At 39.9% G+C, this 19,123-nt stretch overlaps 1 protein-coding gene across 1 annotated transcript in view; it reads left to right on the forward strand.

Annotated features, from left to right (window-relative positions):
- Positions 1-19,123, forward strand: part of PDCL2 (phosducin like 2) — a 36,933-nt gene that overhangs the window by 5,753 nt on the left and 12,057 nt on the right. Inside the window, exons 2-4 of the mRNA XM_033215999.1 lie at positions 2,962-3,082; positions 4,608-4,698; positions 17,192-17,335. Of these exons, the coding sequence (XP_033071890.1) occupies positions 2,962-3,082; positions 4,608-4,698; positions 17,192-17,335 (356 nt within the window). The remainder of the gene's footprint in view (positions 1-2,961; positions 3,083-4,607; positions 4,699-17,191; positions 17,336-19,123) is intronic.

Raw genomic sequence — 19,123 nt, forward strand, 5'->3', positions numbered from 1 at the left:
ACCCAGCCCTAAATCTTTGTAATGAGATCAACATTACCTTTACATCAAAGCCAGACCTGGACATTACAAGAAAAGAAAATTACAAGCCATTATCTCTGAAGAACACAGATGTAAAAATCCCCAACAAAATACTAGCAAACTGAAGTCAGCAGCACATTAAAAGAATAATGTACCACAATTAAGTGGAATTTATCCTGTCGATGCAAGGATGTTTCAGCATATGCAAATCTACATATGTGACACACCACATTAAAAGAATTATGGACAAAAATCATATGATAATCTTGTTAGATGCAGAAAAAGCATTCAACCAAATTTAATATCCTTTCATGATAAAAACTTGCAACAAATTAGGTATAGAAGGAATATACCTCAACACAATAAAGGCATATATGACAAACCTACCGATGATATTATATTCAATGGCAAGGTTGAAAGCTTTATTTCTTAGACAAGGATGCCTATTCTCACTACTTCTATTCAATATAGTACCAGAGGTCTTTGCCAGAGCAATTAAGCAAGAGAAATAAATAAAAGGCATCCAAACAGGAAAGGAAATAGTGAAATTGTTGCTGTTTGCTTATGATGTAATCTTGTATATATAAAACCCTAAAGTCCCCACCAAAAAACTGTTAGGACTAATAAATGAATACAGTAAAGTTGCAAGATACCAAATCAATATAAACACTAGTAGCATTTCTGGCCAGGTGTGGTGGCTCATACCTATAATCCCAGCACTTTGGGAGGCTGAGGTGGGTGAATCACTTGAAGCCAGGAGTTTGAGACCAGCTTGGCCGACATGGTGAAACCTCATCTCTACTAAAAATACAAAATTAGCCGGGCGAGGTGGTAGGCACCTGTAGTTCCAGCTACTCGGGAGGCTGAGACAGGAGAATTGCTTGAACCCAGGAGGCAGAGGTTGCAGTGAGCTGAGTTTGCACCACTCCACTCCAGCCTGGGCGACAGAGGGAGACTGCATCTCAAAAAACAAAACACAAAATGAAACAAAACAACAACAACAAAAAACTAGTAGCATTTCTGTATACTAACAATGAACTATCAGAGAAATAAATAGAGGAAATAATCCCATTTATAATATTTACAAAAAAGTAAATACTGGCCGGGCGCGGTGGCTCAAGCCTGTAATCCCAGCACTTTGGGAGGCCGAGATGGGCGGATCACGAGGTCAGGAGATCAAGACCATCCTGGCTAACATGGTGAAACCCCATCTCTACTAAAAAATACAAAAAAAACTAGCCAGGCGAGGTGGCGGGCGCCTGTAGTCCCAGCTACTCGGGAGGCTGAGGCAGGAGAATGGCGTAAACCCGGGAGGCGGAACTTGCAGTGAGCTGAGATCCGGCCACTGTACTCCAGCCTGGGCGACAGAGCAAGACTCCGTCTCAAAAAAAAAAAAAAAAAAAGTAAATACTTAGGATTTAAGTACTCCTTAAAGAGGGATGTGAAAAATCTGTAGACTGAAAATGATAAAATATTGATGAAGGAGATTGAAGAAGACATAAATAGGAAGATATTCCATGTTCATGGATTGGAAAAATTATTGTTAAAGTCTTCATATTACCCAAAGCAATCTGCAGATTCCGTATAATCCTTATCAAGATTCCAATATGCCCTTTTATACAGAAGTAGAAAAAGCAGTTCTAAAATCCATATGGCACTACAAGAAACTCTGAATAGCTAAGACAATCTTGAGCATAAAGAAGAAAACTAGAGGCATGACATTACCTGACTTCAAACTATATTGCAAAGCCATTGTAATCAAAACAGCATGGTACTGGCATAAAATAGACATTGACTAATGGAGAACTCAAAAATGAACTCATACATTTACAGTCAATTGATTTTTGGCAAAGGGGACAAGAACACATAATAGGGGAAGGGACAGTCTCTTCAATAATGGGTTTTGGGAAACTGGATATTCACATACAGAAGAATGAAATTGGACCCTTATCCCACTCCATCTATAAAAATCTACTAAAAATTGATTAAAGACCTAAATATAAGACCTGCAATTGTGAAAATATACACGAAGAAAACACAGGGGGAAAACTACACACTACTGGTCTAAGCAGTGAATTTTTGGATTTAATCCCCCAAGCTCAGGCAACAAAGCAAAAATAGGCAAGATTACATTGAACTAAAAAACTTCTGCACAGCAAAGGAAACAGTGAAGTGAAGAGACAATCTATATATTGGGAAAAAATATTTGCAAGCAATACACTTGACATGGCATTACTACTTAAAATATATATGGAACTCAAATAATAGTAGTAAGAAAACAACCCAATTTTAAAATTAGCAAAGATAATCCCAGCAGTTTGGAAGACTGAGGAGGGAGGATCACTTGAGGCCAGGAGTTCAAGACCAGCTGAAGCAACATGGGGAAACCCTGTAAAAATACAAAAATTAGCTGGGCTTGGTGGAGCAAGCCTGTAGTCTCAGCTACTCAGGAAGCTGAGGCATGAGAATTACTTGAACCCAGGAGGTGAAGGTTGCAAGTGAGCCAAGATCATGCCATTGCATTCCAGCTTGGGTGACAGAGCAAGACTCTGTCTCAAAAAAAAAAAAAAAAAAAAAAGAAGTTCATCTGATGATCTCGAATGCTTACATAGAAAAGGAAACCAAACTGTATTTGTGTATGATGTGAATTGGTTTTGCCCAATGCAGTCTTCAGCAAATTTTCCATGACTTAGGAGATACTTCCTTAATATTCTATATATGTATTCTAAATTGGTACTTTATTAAAGTTTTCAATGGAGCACATAATCCCATTAGTGCTGGAAAGTAGGAGAAAGTAGGTCACTTTGCTTTATTCTTCAAAACCAATTAACTGTAGAGCTCATGAACAATTGAACACTTGAAGTGCTACATGTCAATGAATTTTCCAAATACGTATTAAAGTGTACAACCATGTTAATTTTCTTTTCTTTCCTTTTTGTGTAGGATCCCAATGAAGATACAGAATGGAATGACATTTTAAGAGATTTTGGCATTCTTCCTCCTAAAGAAGAGTCAAAAGATGAAATTGAAGAAATGGTTTTATGTTTACAGAAAGAAGCAATGGGTATGGTTGTAGATTTGGTGGGCTGGATGATGGGAATAATACAGTTAAGTTAGTAGCAAGGTACTTCATGAACATAGTGGGAGAGAGGACATTAGAAATCATTTAATATAGGCTGGGCACGGTGGCTCACGCCTGTAATCCCAGCACTTTGGGAGGCGGAGGCAGGTAGATCATGAGGTCAGAAGATCAAGACCATCCTGGCTAGCACGGTGAAACCCCGTCTCTACTAAAAATACAAAAACAAAATTAGCCCGGGTGGCGGGCGCCTGTAGTCCTAGCTACTCGGGAGGCTGAGGCAGGAGAATGGCGTGAACCCAGGAGCCAGAGCTTGCAGTGAGCCAAGATTGTGCCACTGCACTCCAGCCTGGGCAACAGAGCAAGACTCTGTCTCAAAAAAACAAAACAAAACAAAATTTAATTTAAACTCCAAGTACTTTCAGTATTTATATACACCTAAAACGACTAATTTCACATTTTGAAAATCGCATGCTAGTTAATAACAGAGCTGAAATAGCCTGTTGCATAACCTAGGGAGCTTTCTTCTCCCAACATGTCCCTCTACCTTATTACCATCTATTTTTATCATTCTTATAGTGTGTATAGTATGTCTTCTTTATCAAGATTTCCAGGTACTTGAGGGAAATCTGAATTTATGAAATCTAATTGATTTTCATACCTAGTTTTTTTTGTTTTTTTTTTGGAGGGGGGATGGAGTCTCACTCTGTCGCCCAGGCTTGATGGAGTGCAGTGGCCGGATCTCGGCTCACTGCAAGCTCCGCCTCCCGGGTTTAGGCCATTCTCCTGCCTCAGCTTCCCGAGTAGCTGGGACTATAGGCGCCCACCACCTCACCCGGCTAGTTTTTTTGTATTTTTAGTAGAGACGGGGTTTCACCATGTTAGCCAGGATGGTCTCGATCTCCTGACCTCGTGATCCGCCCGTCTCGGCCTCCCAAAGTGCTGGGATTACAGCCTTGAGCCAATGTGCCCGGCCCATACCTAGTTTTAAATGTAGCCTGTCAGTTCTATGAACTTTGACGGAGTAATATTTTAATGTTATACTTTCTATAATATGTATAGCTTTTTTTGGTGGCTGGCTGCTTTATGTTTGTTTGAAGATACTCTTTTTTGTTTGTTTGTTTTTTTGAGACCAAGTCTCACTTTGTTGACCAGGGTGGAATGCAGTGGTGCGATCTCAGCTCACTACAACCTCAGCCATTTGGGTTCAAGTGATTCTCCTGCCTCAGCCTCCCGAGTAGCTAGGATTACAGGTGTTGCCACCAAACCTGACTAATTTTTGTATTTTTAGTAGAGATAGGGTTTCACCATGTTGGCCAGCTTTGTCTCAAACTCCTGACCTCAAGTGATCTGCCCACCTCGACCTGCCAAAGTACTGGTATTCCATCACACCCAGCTGTTTAAAGATACTGTTGATCTCCTTTGTCTAAGACAGTTTTTTTCTAGACATTGACTGTATAGTAAAAAAAATTTTAAACAATTTGATAATCTACAATTTATGTTGTTTTAGTGAAACCATTTGAAAAGATGACTCTTGCACAGCTGAAGGAAGCTGAAGATGAATTTGATGAAGAAGATATGCGAGCTATTGAAACATACAGGTACAGTGATTCATTTGGGTTAATTATAAATTTTTGAATGAACTATTATAAGAATAAACTAAAAAGATTTGTCTTGTCAGATAGGTTTTACAAAGAACAAAACTAATTTTTAAGTAACATTTTGAAACTCCCTTTATGTAAGGTGGAATTTTATTACATTATTACTTCATTTTTTCTTAATATTTTGCCTTTGATTGAATAGAAAATTATCCAATAATGTACAATATAATTTCATCAAGCTACGTATGATTAAAGTGGAATATAGCGATAAGAGGCCAATAAAAAGATGGCCATGATTTTCCTTCTAGCATGATGTCTGTCAAAGGTGACTATCATTTCGTGACTAATTAATTACTACTCTTAAACAAATTATTTTAGAAATTAGAACAGGGTCATACATTTCCCAACTTACTTCACAACTAAAATAAGCTGGGAAATGTATGAACCTGTTCTAATTTCTAAAATAATTTTTACAAGACCAGTATTATCCTGATACTAAAACCAGAGAAAGACATCACTAAAACAGAGTACTACAAATATCCCTCATGACTGTAAACACAAAATCTTTAAGGAAATATTAGCAAATTAAGTCCAGCAATTTAAGGAAATAATAAATCTTGATCAAGTGGTATTGGTTGCAGGAATGCAAGGTCGTTTTAACAAAAAAAAAAAAAGTGAATTGGGACTGGACACAGTGGCTCATGCCTGTAATCTCTGACTTTGGGAGGCTATGGTGGGAAGATTGCTTGAGGCTAAGAGTTACAGACCAGCCTGGGCAACATAGTAAGACCCTGTCTCTACAAAACAAAAATAAAAACCAAAACCCACCAGTGAATGGAGTTAGAACAGCAATACTCCAGGAGCAATGAGCAGATATAGCAATCAGATCTTTCTCAGGCAGGGTGCAGTGGCTCACACCTGTAATTCAGGCACTTTGGGAGGCTGAGGTGGGTGGATCACCTGAGGTCAGGAGTTTCAAACCAGTCTGGCCAACATGATGAAACCTATGTCTACTAAAAATACAAAATTAGCCAGGCATTGTGACACATGCCTGTAATCCCAGCTACTTGAGAAGCTGAGGCAGGAGAATCACTTGAACCTGGGAGGTGGAGGTAGCAGTGAGCTGAGATCGTGCCATTGCACTCCATCCAGTCTGGGCAACAAGAGTGAAACTCCATCTCAAACAAACAAACAAACAAAAACAAATAAGTACTATTCTCTAATAATAGGAATCAGTGCTCCTTAGTGAACTGCTTGATCCTTTGGTGTGTGTTAGGAAAGTATAATACGAATATGAAGCATCTTATGTTGCCAGTAGGTAAGGAAGTACTTTAAAAAAAAAAAAAGTCCCAGGAGTCAAATGGAAAGATCTCCCAAGGGCCAAAGTTAGAACAACTTGAACAACAAAATCAATAATTATATGATTGGATTATAAAGCAAATAATGAAATAAATATATGAAAGTTCATAGTGATATAAGTAACTTGATATATGAACAAATTTGGAAGAAGTAATCTCTCTCCCTTACCGAAGAATTTTATTTAATAAATGTAAATGAAATGAGAGAAATAGAAAAATCACCATCAGAACAGTGGTAATTTCCTATGGGTAAGATCCAGTGGTGGATGCTAAAATGACTGGTTGAAAGTTTAAACACCAACAGGATATTGCATAATTTCAAAGAATTCTTCCCCAAATATTTAGTAATTATAAAGGAGGAAATACTAAGTTTATAGGCAGATACTGTCTTAGGCAAATGATCAAGTCTAATATCACCAGTAAAATATGCTGGGAGGTGATCAAGTAACCCCTGGTATGTTGTACTGAGAAGGACATATCACCTCTGTGGTATCCTTCTCAGTAATGCATAACTTTAATTATAAGAAAACTTAAATAAACCCTAATTGAAGAACTCTTTAAAAATAAACAAAACCCACTAATGAGACATCAGTGAAAATAGGAGAATAGGAAGCTCCAAAAATCCATCTCTCTACCTAATTGAAGACTGTACTAGCGGAACTGTCTGAAGTGACTGTTTTAGTACTTCGGAGAATATTGAATGCTTGTAGTTTCCAAGTGAAAACTTGGCTGGTAAATGGCAGTATCAGTTGATGTCAGCACTCAGTTCAGTAGCAGCTGTTCATACTCAATCCCTAGCTCCATGACAGGCAGTTGACAACCTATATTTCTGACACAGCTTGCTGGAGCCAAGGTGGACAATAGGATCTTTTCCTCCAAATATTGGGGTTCTGTGTTCTTATTACAGATTGCTGCTTCTGAACATGGATGTACAGGGACAGAGACTGGTTGCCATTGTGTGAATCCCCACTGGCTCAGGCAGCCAGAGGATTTAAAAGAGCTATAACCTTTTTTAAAGATTCAAAACCAACTGTACTTTTGGGAAAATATAGAAAGCCAGTGCATTTACTCTGGGGAAGATGCAGGCTCAGAAAATACGTGAGAAGACCTTAAAGCTTATACCTCAGAATGATTCCCAGTACAAAGACAGCCTACAACAATTAAAACAAAACCCTGGCAAAGGAGGAGAACTTATTTCCAAAGTTACCACATTATAGGATTCAAATGTCTAGTTTTCAACAAAAATCACAAGGCGTACACAAACAAGAAAGTATGGTCTATTCAAAGGAACAAAATATACTGATAGAAAATGTACTTGAGGAAGCCCAGAAGTCAGACTTACTAGACAAATATTTTAAGACAACTATCTCACAGATGCTTAAAGAGCTAAAAAGATATGAATGTATGATCAAAAAGAGAATAGCAATAAAGAAATAGAAGTTATAAACAGGAATAAAAGATATTCTAGAACTGTGATAATAAGAAATATATATTTGATCTTCATCCCCAGTTCCTGACACAGACATACTTGGAATTTGCTGGGTGATAAAAGTACCTTTGGTATGCTCATGAGATGATTATTGGGGGAGGGGATCCTAGTAGCTTTAGGATGAGGGCTGGTTGTCAGAGGAACCAACCATGTGATAAGAAGGTTAGAACTTTTAATACTATTCCCTGCTCTCTGGCGAGGGGAGAGGGGCTAGAGATTGAGTTAATCACCAGTGGCCAATGATTTATTCAATCATGCCTGTCTAATGTAACCTCCCTAAAAACCACTAAATGATGGTGCTGTGGTCTGAATGTTTGTGTCCCCCCTGCCCGATATTCCGATATTCATATGTTGAAACCTAATCCCCCCCAAGGTGATGGCATTAAGAGGTGGAGCCTTAGGGAGGTAATTAGGTCGTGAGGGCTCCCCCTTCATGAACGGCATTAGTGCTCTTATAAAAGAAGCCTAAGAAGGCCAGGCACAGTGGCCCATGCCTGTAATCCCAGCCCTTTGGGAGGTCAAGGCAGGCAGATCACCTGAGTCAGGAGTTCAAGACCAGCCTGGCCAACATGGTGAAACTCTGTCTCTACTAAAATACAAAAATTAACTGGGTGTAGTGTCCTGCACCTGTAATCCCACCTATTCAGAAGGCTGAGGCAGGAGAATTGCTTGAATCTGGGAGGCGGAGGTTGCAGTGAGCCAAGATTGTGCCACTGCACTCCAGCCTGGGCGACAGAACAAGACTCTTATCTCAAAAAAAAAAGGACTGAGAAATCTGGAACATGCTTTTTTAAAGATTCATTTTGCCAATCTTTGCCTTTAGTTGGAGATTAATCACATTAATTTAAAATTCACATACATTTAAAGTAAGTACTGTTAAGAAAGGAGTTGCTTTTGCTACTTAGGTGTTTTCTTTATTTCTTATATAATTTTTGTTTTTTAAGTCTTCCATTACTGCTTTCTTTTCACAGTTAGCTGATTTTTGTAGCATACGATTTTTATTTCCTCCTTCTTTCATTTTCTGTCTATCTTTTAGTTTTTTCATAGTGATTATCCTAAGGATAAAAATTAACATCTTACAATGGCCTACTTTAAATAATACCAACTTCACTTCAATAGCATGTAAACACATCTCCATCCTTTTCCTTATTTGTTAGTGTCACAGACTACATTGTTATATATTGTGCATCCATTAACATAGATTTATTATTAATTGCTTTATGTATTTCCCTCTTATATCATACAGGAGAAAAAGAGAAGTTAGAAACCAACTCTAGGCCAGGCATGATGGCTCATGCCTGTAATCCCAGTACTTTGGGAGGCTGAGGTGGGCAGATCACCTGAGGTCAAGAGTTCGAGACCAGCCTGGCCAACATGGTGAAACCCCATGTCTAATAAAAATACAAAAAAATTAGCTGGTCATGGTGGCACACGCCTGTAATCCCAGCTACTCAGGAGGCTAGGTGTGAGAATTGCTTGAACTTGGGAGGCAGAGGTTGCAGTGAGCCAAGATCGCGCCATGGCACTCCGGCCTGGGTAACAAAAAGGGAAAAAAAAGAAACCAACTCCTGTCTCAAAAAGAAAAAAAAAAAACCAACTCCAATAATGGCTTTTACATTTTCTTATGTAAAAGCCAAATGGTAATACTGGCTATTATATTTCCCTATGTAGTTAACTTTACCATGTTCCTCATTTCTTCATATGTCTTTGGATACTTACTATCTGGTACCCTTTCATTTCAGCCCAAAGGCCTCCTTTCACATATATTTTAGGCAGGTCTAGGTCCCTTGATGTCTTTTTATTTTTATTTTTTTAAATCTAGGAATGCGTTAATTTACCCTCATTCTTAAAGCATAGTTTTGCCAAATATCAAATTCTTGTTTGACAGTTGTTTTCTCTCAGCATTTAAAAAATATCAACTCATTGCCTTTTTGGCTTCCAAAATTTGTACTGAGAAACTGGCTGATAGTCTTATTGAGGACCCCTTGTATGTGATGACTCGCTTCTCTCTGCTTTCAAGTTTCTCATTGTCTCTTCTTGCCTTTCAGTAGTTTATGATGTATCCCCATGTGGGTGTCTTTGAGTTTATCATAGTGTTATCATACTTGCAGTATGTTGAACATCTTGGATTTATAGATTCATGTATTTCATCAAATTTGGGAAGTTTTCAGCCATTATTTCTTAAAATATGCTTTATGCTTTTTCTCTCTGTCTTTTCTGTTGAGATTCACACAACATGTGTGTTGGTCTGCTTGATAACCATAGACCCTTTAGGCCCTGTTTATTTTTTTTCATTCTTTTTTTTCTGTTCCTCAGATTGGATCATTGCAGTTGTCCTATTTTCAAGGTTGCTGATTCTTCCGCTTCTTCAAATCTGCTTTCAGAACTCTCCAATGTATTTTTTTATTTTAGTTACTGTACTTTTTAGTTCCTCTGGTGTGTTTTACTTATACCTCTTCTGACATGAAATGTTGGGTCAGGGTCCCCCACAACCAAAATCTCCAACTTCCTGGACACCAACTGGGTGTTCTACAATTCATTTCAATTCTGACACTAACTATTGGAGTTAGGGAAGACCCCCCACATTGGGAGACTACTTCAAACACTAAGGTGGTTATAATAAATAAGTTGGTAGGGATTGGAACCCTGTGAATTGCCACTGGGAATGTAAATGGTACAGCCACTTTGGAAAATAGTCTGGTGGATCCTCACAAGGTTAAATGTAAAGTTAGCATATGATCCAGCAATTCTACTTCTAAGTATATGCCCAAGAAAATTCAAAACATGTATAGGAATGGCCATAGCAACATTATTCACAATAACGCCAAAATGGAAACAATCTAAATGTCATCAGTTGATGAATAGATAACCAAAAGTGATATATCTATACAGTGGAATACTATTCAGCCATAATTGAAATGAAGTACCAATATGTTCTACAACACGGATGAAAACATGTTAGGGGAAAGAACCAGTACAAAAAGTCATAGAGACAGAATGCAATTATTGTTTACCAGGGCCTGGGATGGGGGATAGGGAGTAACTACAAATAGATATGGGTTTATTGTGGAGTGATGAAAATGTTTTTGAATTAGGTAGTGGTGATGGTTGCACAACTCTTTGATGCTTGTCCTATCGTTCTCCTGAGTAGCTCTCCTCCAGGTGATGACTATGAACCTGGACTGTTTCATTAGGGGCTACATAATCTCAGAAACCTTTATTTGCAGTTGTGTGGATCAGAAAATGTGAAAGGTCACATGGAACATTTTAGGGGTGAGTCATCAAAATCTATATATCACTTTCACTCATGTGCCATGGGCTGTAATCTAGTCTCATGACCCTAATCCAAGTGCAAGGCAAGCTGGCAAATGTAGTCTTCCAGGTAAATGTAGCTTCCCCAGAAGAGAAAGCTATAATGATGATCACCCTACCTGTCTCTACCACAGAGACTGAAGAGCAATATCATAAATAGAAATTCTTTTATTTGCATATTCCAGTCAAAATCACAAATTTAGTTGCCACCAAATTATGGCATTATTTTCATTTCTGTACCTGAACCAGTAATGTTTAAAAATATTACTTGTTCTTAAGAAAGTCTGTACTTGTTAGTGCTGATTTAAAGCAAATTCCTCATTTAAAGTAAAAACAATACAGCAAGAAAATATTTTTTTAAAAACTAGTGATAAATGGGAGGCTGGGGCAGGAGAATTGCTTGAACGCAGTGAGAGGTGACAATGGGCTAGCAGCCCTCGTTCTCAGCGCCTCCTCGGCCTCTGCGTCCACTCTGGCTGCGCTTGAGGACTCCTTCAGCCCGCCACTGCACTGTGGGAGCCCCTCTCTGTGCTGGCTGAGGCCGGAGCCGGCTCCCTCTGCTCTCAGGGAGGTGTGGAGGGAGAGGCGCGGGCAGGAACCGGGGCTGCAGTGGGGTGCTCACAGGCCAGCACGAGTTCCAGCGGGTGTGGGCTCCGGGCCCCCACTGGGAGCGCACTGGGAGCGGCCGGCAGTGAGGGGCTTAGCACTCGGGCCAGCAGCTGCTGAGGTTGCGCAGGGTACCCCAGCACTGCAGGCTGCGCTCGAATTCTTGCTAGGCCTCAGCCACCTACCCGTGGGGAAGGGCTCAGGACCTGCAGCCTGCCATGTCCGAGCCCCCTCTGTGCGGTGGGCTCCCACAGGGCAGGAGCCTCCCCGATTGGCGCCACCCCCTGCTCCGTGCCACCTGGTCCCATCCACAGCCCAAGGGCTGAGGAGTGCAGGCCCGGCTGCGGACTGGTGGGCAGCTCTGCCTGCAGCCCCCATATGGGATCCACTAGATGAAGCCTGCTGGCCTCCTGAGTCTAGTGGGGACTTGGAGAACTTTCATGTCTAGCTAAGGGATTGTAAATACACCAATCAGCACCCTGTGTCTATCTCAAGGTTTGTAAATACACCAATCAGTACTCTGTATCTAGCTAACCTAGTGGGGACTTGGAGAACTTTCCTGTCTAGCACTCTGTGTCGAGCTAAAGGATTGTAAATACACCAATCAGTACTCTGTGTTTAGCTCAAGGTTTGTAAATACACCAATCAGTACTCTATATCTAGCTAACCTAGTGGGGACTTGGAGAGCTTCTCTAATACTCTGTGTCTAACTAAAGGATTGTAAATGCACCAATCAGCACTCTGTCAAAACAGACCAATCAGCTCTCTGTAAAATGGGCCAATTAGCTCTCTGTAAAATGGACCAATCAGCAGGATGTGGGTGGGGCCAGATAAGGGAATAAAAGCTGGCTGCCAGAAGCAGTCAGTGGCAACTCACTCTGCTCTCTTCCAAAGGTTGGGAGATTTATTATTTTGTTGTTTACAATAAATCTTGCTGCTGGGCGCTGTTTGGGTCCGTCCTGCATTTAAGAGCTGTAATACCGTGAAGCTTTGCAGTTTCAGTCGTGAACACTCACAATGAAGGTCTGCAGCTTTACTCCCGAAGCCAGGGAGACCACGAACCCACCAGGAAGAATGAACAACTCCAAGTGCACCCCCTGTAAGAGCTGTAACGCTCGGCCGGGCGCGGTGGCTCAAGCCTGTAATCCCAGCACTTTGGGAGGCCGAGACGGGCGGATCACGAGGTCAGGAGATCGAGACCATCCTGGCTAACACTGTGAAACCCCGTTTCTACTAAAAAATAGAAAAAACTAGCCAGGCGAGGTGGCGGGCGCCTGTAGTCCCAGCTACTCGGGAGGCTGAGGCAGGAGAATGGCGTAAACCCGGGAGGCGGAGCTTGCAGTGAGCTGAGATCCAGCCACTGCACTCCAGCCCCGGCGACAGAGCGAGACTCTGTCTCAAAAAAAAAAAAAAAGAGCTGTAACGCTCACGGCAAAGGTCTGCAGCTTCACTTCTGAAGTCAGCAAGACCAGGAACCCAACAGAAGGAAGAAACTGCGGACATATCCGAACATCAGAAGGAACAAACGCTGGACACACCTTTTAAGAACTGTAACAACTCACCACGAGGGTCTGCGGCTACATTCTTGAAGTCAGCGAGACCAAGAACCCACCAATTCCAGACACACCAGGAGGCAGAGTTTGCAATGAGCCGAGATCATGCCACTGCACTCCAGCCTAGTGACAGAATGCCACTGCACTCCAGCCTAGTGACAGAGCGAGACTGTCTCAAAAAAAAAAAAAAAAAATGAACTAAAGTAACAACTTTTTTTTACTTGATAACAATTTTAACAACTTGTATGAGAAAAAGACGAATTATTCACTTTTTTTTTTTTTTGTCGGTAGGAGGAGGGCAGTCTTGCTCTGTTGCACCAGCTGGAGTGCAGTGGCCCAATCTCAGCTAACTGTAGCCTCTGTCTCCTGGGCTCAAGTGATTATCCTACCTCAGCCTCCGGAGTAACTGGGACTACAGGCATATCTACCACGCCCAGTTAATTTTTGTATTTTTTGGTAGAGACTGTTTCACCACGTTGGCCAGGCTGGTCTCGAACTCCTGACCTCAAGTGATGTGCCCGCCTTGGCCTCCCAAAGTGCTGGGATTACAAGCTGGAGCCACCACACGCCACCTCATCTGTTATTAAACATCATACTATAGGTCCTAACCAGTACCTTAGTACAAGATTTTTTTAAAAAAAAAAATGTAACATTCTAACAAGAAGAGACAAATGTTATCGTGTAGATGATTAACTATAAAATAACGAGTCAGTTCAGAAGCTCTTCTAGCTAAAAGGATGAAAAAAATTATGCATAGCAATAAACAAATCAGTATATTGTTTGTGTCATATAATACTGAATTGGCCTTTTTCACATATGTTCCCCTTTCTCTTGGTGTATTCCAGTACCATGGAAGCTAAAACCTTACAATGATATTTTTCAGACTTTATTGCAGTAAAGGTAAAGGATGTGATTTAGATATTTCACCAGGGATGTGAATTCAGAACTAAATTAAGTGGGGAAAGAAGTAGAAACACACGGCTGGGCGCGGTGGCTCACGCCTGTAATCCCAGCACTTTGAGAGTCCCAGGTGGGCGGATCACGAAGTCAGATCAAGACCATCCTGGCTAACAGGGTGAAACCCCGTCTCTACTAAAAATACAAAAAATTAGCTGGGCGTGGTGGCGGGCGCCTGTAGTCCCGGCTACTTGGGCGGCTGAGGCAGGAGAATGGCGTGAATCCGGGAAGCGGAGCTTGCAGTGAGCCGAGATGCGCCTCTGCACTCCAGTCTGGGGAACAGAGCCAAGACTCTGTCTGAATAATAATAATAATAATAGTAATAATTAGAAACACACAAAGCATCCATTTAGGTGGTACTGATCTAGAATTTGCATCATGGTTTTGGAGCCATTTTTTTTTTATTTTATAATTTCAATTTTTATTGTAAATTCAGGGAATGCACATGCAGGCTTGTTATACTGGTATATTGCATGATACTGAGGTTTGGGATATGATTGAAACCGCCATCCAGGCATGCAGCATAGTATCCAAAGCAGCCATTATTTTGTCAACAATTTCTCATCCTTAGATTATTACTGAGAAGATAGGGTTCTAGAGACAAAAGTTGTTACACCGGCTTTCTGATTCTCAGAATAGTCTGATAGTAAAGCCAACAATGGAGTGGTAGTTCCAGATTCCCTAGTTTCCGGATTGTGGTAGAGAAAGCCTTGGCCGACCAGTTTTGCATGTTATTCTGGGAGTCATGCCTGGTATCCCAGTCTAGAGCCTGCTCCTTCTTTTTATTGGGTTGATAAAGCATTTAATTCCCCATATTAAGCTCCTTTCTGCTTAAAATAGCTAGTGGATCTTCTGTTTATGCAACTGAATCCCAAATGACAGGATTGTTAGGAGAAAAATGTGCGCCATTGAACACTGTGAACTCTAAATGGCAAAAGCAGCCCGTGTATTTACCGTTTTCCCCTGCCCAGTTCAGTTGAAATAACAGAGAAAAATGAGGAGAAGGAGGAAGTGGAAGAGGGGAGGGGGAAGAGAAGTTATGGATAGTTGCACCATTAATTAGAGCATGGTGTCATCATTGGAATAAGAATATTTCTAAATTTCTGAAAGATGTTAAGCCAGTAAGATCCAATTGAGGGAAGTTAGATACTCGGTGCAAAGTAGAGCTCCCAGAAGAACAGTGGAGTAACTCTAGATTCCAAATATCTGGGCCAGTGGAGGAAAAATTGAAGGACTTCAATTTGAAAACTATGAGAGGTCCCCAGCCTTGGGTTACTATCCTTGGCATTTTCTTCTAGGTTTGATTTTGCTTGGAAATCAAAACCAGTAGGTTATGTAAAGTAAGAGGTTTTACTTGAAATGTTTCTAGCATGTGAAATAAGGTCAGAATGTTTTAAAATATACCCAGGGTTTTGTTTTTATTCAAATATGTCAAGAGATGGTTGCTACTGAAAGGATAGTTGGTTACTCACAGTTTCCAAGAGGAGGGGTGCATGCCACATCATGCCACACCGGAGCCATGCAGTGAAGCACCTGAATTGATCAGAAGTCAGAAGGAGCAAGGGGAAAAGCATGGGCATAAGGCTTTTATTGTGGTTTCTATGAGAAAAGCAAGGCAAAGCAGGATAAGCAGAGTTAGGATTGGCTAGTTTCAATAATTTCGGTGGGCTCTGGGCTGTAGAGGCTATCTCTAGTTGTTTGGTACCTGGCCCTGGGATGATTAGGGCAGGGGATCGTGGCTCAGTCTGAAAAATGAAGTGATTGAGGGTATGGGCCCTAGATTGATTGGCTTGCGTTTGAAGAGTGTTTGCTATGTTTGGTACCTGGCCCTGGGATGATTAGGGCAGGGGATCGTGGCTCAGTCTGATAAATGAAGTGATTGAGGGTATGGGCCCTAGATTGATTGGCTTGCGTTTGAAGAGTGTTTGCTATGTTTGGTACCTGGCCCTGGGATGATTAGGGCAGGGGATCGTGGCTCAGTCTGATAAATGAAGTGATTGAGGGTATGGGCCCTAGATTGATTGGTTTGCATTTGAAGAGTGTTTGCTATTTCGTGGAGTTCACTAGCCCTGGGAGGGGCAGACTCTACAGAATCAGCAATGTGCCAGATGCCAGAGCATCAAGAATACATAAAATGAGAAAATATGGTTAGTATACAGAGAAAGAAAGGGAGTAAATACTCCCAGCAAACTTAGAGGTATAGAATCATTAAATGTTAATACATTTGCAGGCATGTCAGAAACCATTTAGATTTGCTTCATGAATCCAGGCATTCAACAGCGAAACTGTCAAATTGTAGAAGTTGAGAAAGTTGTTTTTTTAAACAGTTGCAAGGTTCTCTATGGATAGATAAATAGGTAGTGATGTTTATTGAATGCTCACAGTGTGTCAGGCACCCCGCTAAGAAATTTACATGTATTATTTCATTTTTTCCCAATAATCCCTTGTGAGTAGTTATTAGTATTATTCCCATGTACAGTTAGGGAAAGTGAAGTGTACAGAGATTAAATAACTGCCCAAGTTTATGCTATTAACAAGTACTGGAACTGGCATTTAAACCCAGTTTAGTCTGACCTTGGAATCCAAGCTCATAATCACTCTCCCCTACTACCTCTCTATCTATAATAAATCTATGTTTATAATAAGTAATTGCAAATATCCACAAAAGCTTCGAAGTGAAGATCATCTTAGCATGACAGTTACTAACATTTACATGGAGATAATAATAGTACTGGCTTTGTAACATTTTTACAAGGATTAAGTTCATTAATGTTATGTATTTAAAATAGTGTCTGGCAACATAGCAAGCACTTGGTAAATGTTGGATATCATTATTCTCCTTAATGAAGTATTCAACTTGTACATGAGAATTTGTTGGCACAACATCCAGATAAACTCTCTATAGCAGGGAACAACTCCCCTGCACCCCTGCACCCTCCCATTCCTCCAAGACAGGTAATGATTTAAACCTAGTCTTAAATCCAAACAAATTTAAAAGTCAATATCAAACTTCTTATACTTCCCAATATCCATGATAACACAAATTAGCATATAAAAAGAGAAATTGGCTTTATAAGATCATTCATGAATATCCCATCATTTAAAGTGTTTGATATATATAGGCATTATATTCATTGCCCTAAATTGTTATTACATATGAGAATGACCTTAAGAATATGACAGTATTCTTATGTAATTTAATTTCATGTTTTAATTAGAGAGAAGCGGTTACAGGAATGGAAAGCTCTTAAGAAAAAACAAAAATTTGGGGAATTAAGAGAAATTTCTGGAAATCAGTATGTGAATGAAGTCACAAATGCAGAAAAAGATGTGTGGGTTATAATTCATCTATACAGATCAAGGTAAGATCATAGTATTTCAAAATGTTAATATACTACTATTTTAAAAGACATATTTTTGGTTTTAAGGTTTTACAAAGTATATGACAGTACTCAAGAAAAAGCAACTATATATTACACACATATACATCCATAGAGTTTTTGATAGTCATTGGCTTCAGGGATTAAATTAGGTATTTTAAGATCTTTTCATTTCTAATTTCAGGAACTTGTCACACTTTTTAGAAAAATAAGCACTCTTTGGTAGTTTTGTTAAAAATTTTTTATTCTAGAAAATCTCAAAAATACAGAGAAGTAGAAAGAATGAGAAAATGAACACTCTAAATATCGACCATATAGATTCAACAAGTAACCTTTTGCCATATTTATATAATTATATCTGTGTGTGTGTATATTTGCATTTGTAGAAAGTAAACTGACCATAGCATGATGCTTTATTCCTGTGTACTTCAGCATGCATCTTCAAAACGTAAAGGTATTGGAAAGAAAATAAAGTTCTGTTTCCTCTACCCATTTTAGGTTTATTGGCTGGGATCCTGCAAATTGGACTGACAAAAGACAGGTTAACAAGAGTAAAACAAACAGAAGTCTATTAACAAGTGCATTACACATACACATAGGAGAGCTCAGTAATAAGTAACTCAAAGTGGTGGTTAAAACTTGGGCTTATGTAGCATCTTAACAAAAGAACAGCAAATTTATAGAGATGTGATAAGACAACAGAAAGGGTCTTTGAGCTTCTAGGAATAACAAACTGTGGGATGGTAAATACATGGGTGAAACTGTGTATTCAACTTGTTGAATCTATATGGTCAATATTTAGAGTGTTTGATTTAATGGAAATTAAAGGTTGTTTTAGCAAGGTTTGTTATTTAGATTCCTCTGGTGCCTCACTGGGATGATAAGAATCTAGAGCTTTATCCAGTGATTAAGAGTGTCCTCCCCTTCCTGGTAGAGACAAGAGTGAGGATGTTACTGGGTGGAGAGTATTTTTCTTGTGTTTGTTTCTTTTCAGTTGTCTTTAGCTCAAAATAATCCTTATGCCAGAGTGGCTTATTTTGGTGTGGCATATTATGAATCCCTGCAAGAACATTCTTCTACATAACCACAATACCATTTTTTCACTTAACAAAATTAACAGTAACTCCTAATACCCTCTAATACCTCGTCCTTACTCAGATTTTCTCAAGTGACTTAAAAATATCTTTTATAAATACATATGTTTTGGACAAGGAGTCAATCAAGAATTATGCAGCACATTTAGATATATCAGCTCTCTTAAGTCTCTTCTAATAGAACAATTCACCTGCACCCTATACTCCCCCATTCCTCCAAGACAGTTAATTTAAAAATATCTGGTTGTACTAGGTATAACCCACTGTCGCTAGGCCTCACCAGCCTTGCCTAGTAAATAGGGAAAGTAGACTTTTCCCCAACTCTGTTTCTCTCATTCAAACAGTCCTTCTAGCTTTAGGTCCCTACCTCTCTGCCTCAGAGCTATAAACCATTCTAGGAACAGAGGCCATGACAGCAACCTTCACTGTCCTTATTTCAATCTCTGAATAATAATTTTTTTTCTCTTTAGGTCCTTGGGGAAATTGTACAGAGCAATTTATGCAAATTATAACCCTGTATAGCCTGTATGGGGCTATACTTTGCAGTTCCTAAGTTGAACTTTGACAGGACAACATGCCCCATAAAAGAAAATGCCCCATAAAAGTTATTTTATTGGCCGGGCGCGGTGGCTCAAGCCTGTAATCCCAGCACTTTGGGAGGCCGAGACGGGCGGAT

Source organism: Trachypithecus francoisi, unplaced genomic scaffold (assembly GCF_009764315.1).
Source record: "Trachypithecus francoisi isolate TF-2019V2 unplaced genomic scaffold, Tfra_2.0 Lachesis_group1, whole genome shotgun sequence".
Classification (NCBI taxonomy): domain Eukaryota; kingdom Metazoa; phylum Chordata; class Mammalia; order Primates; family Cercopithecidae; genus Trachypithecus; species Trachypithecus francoisi.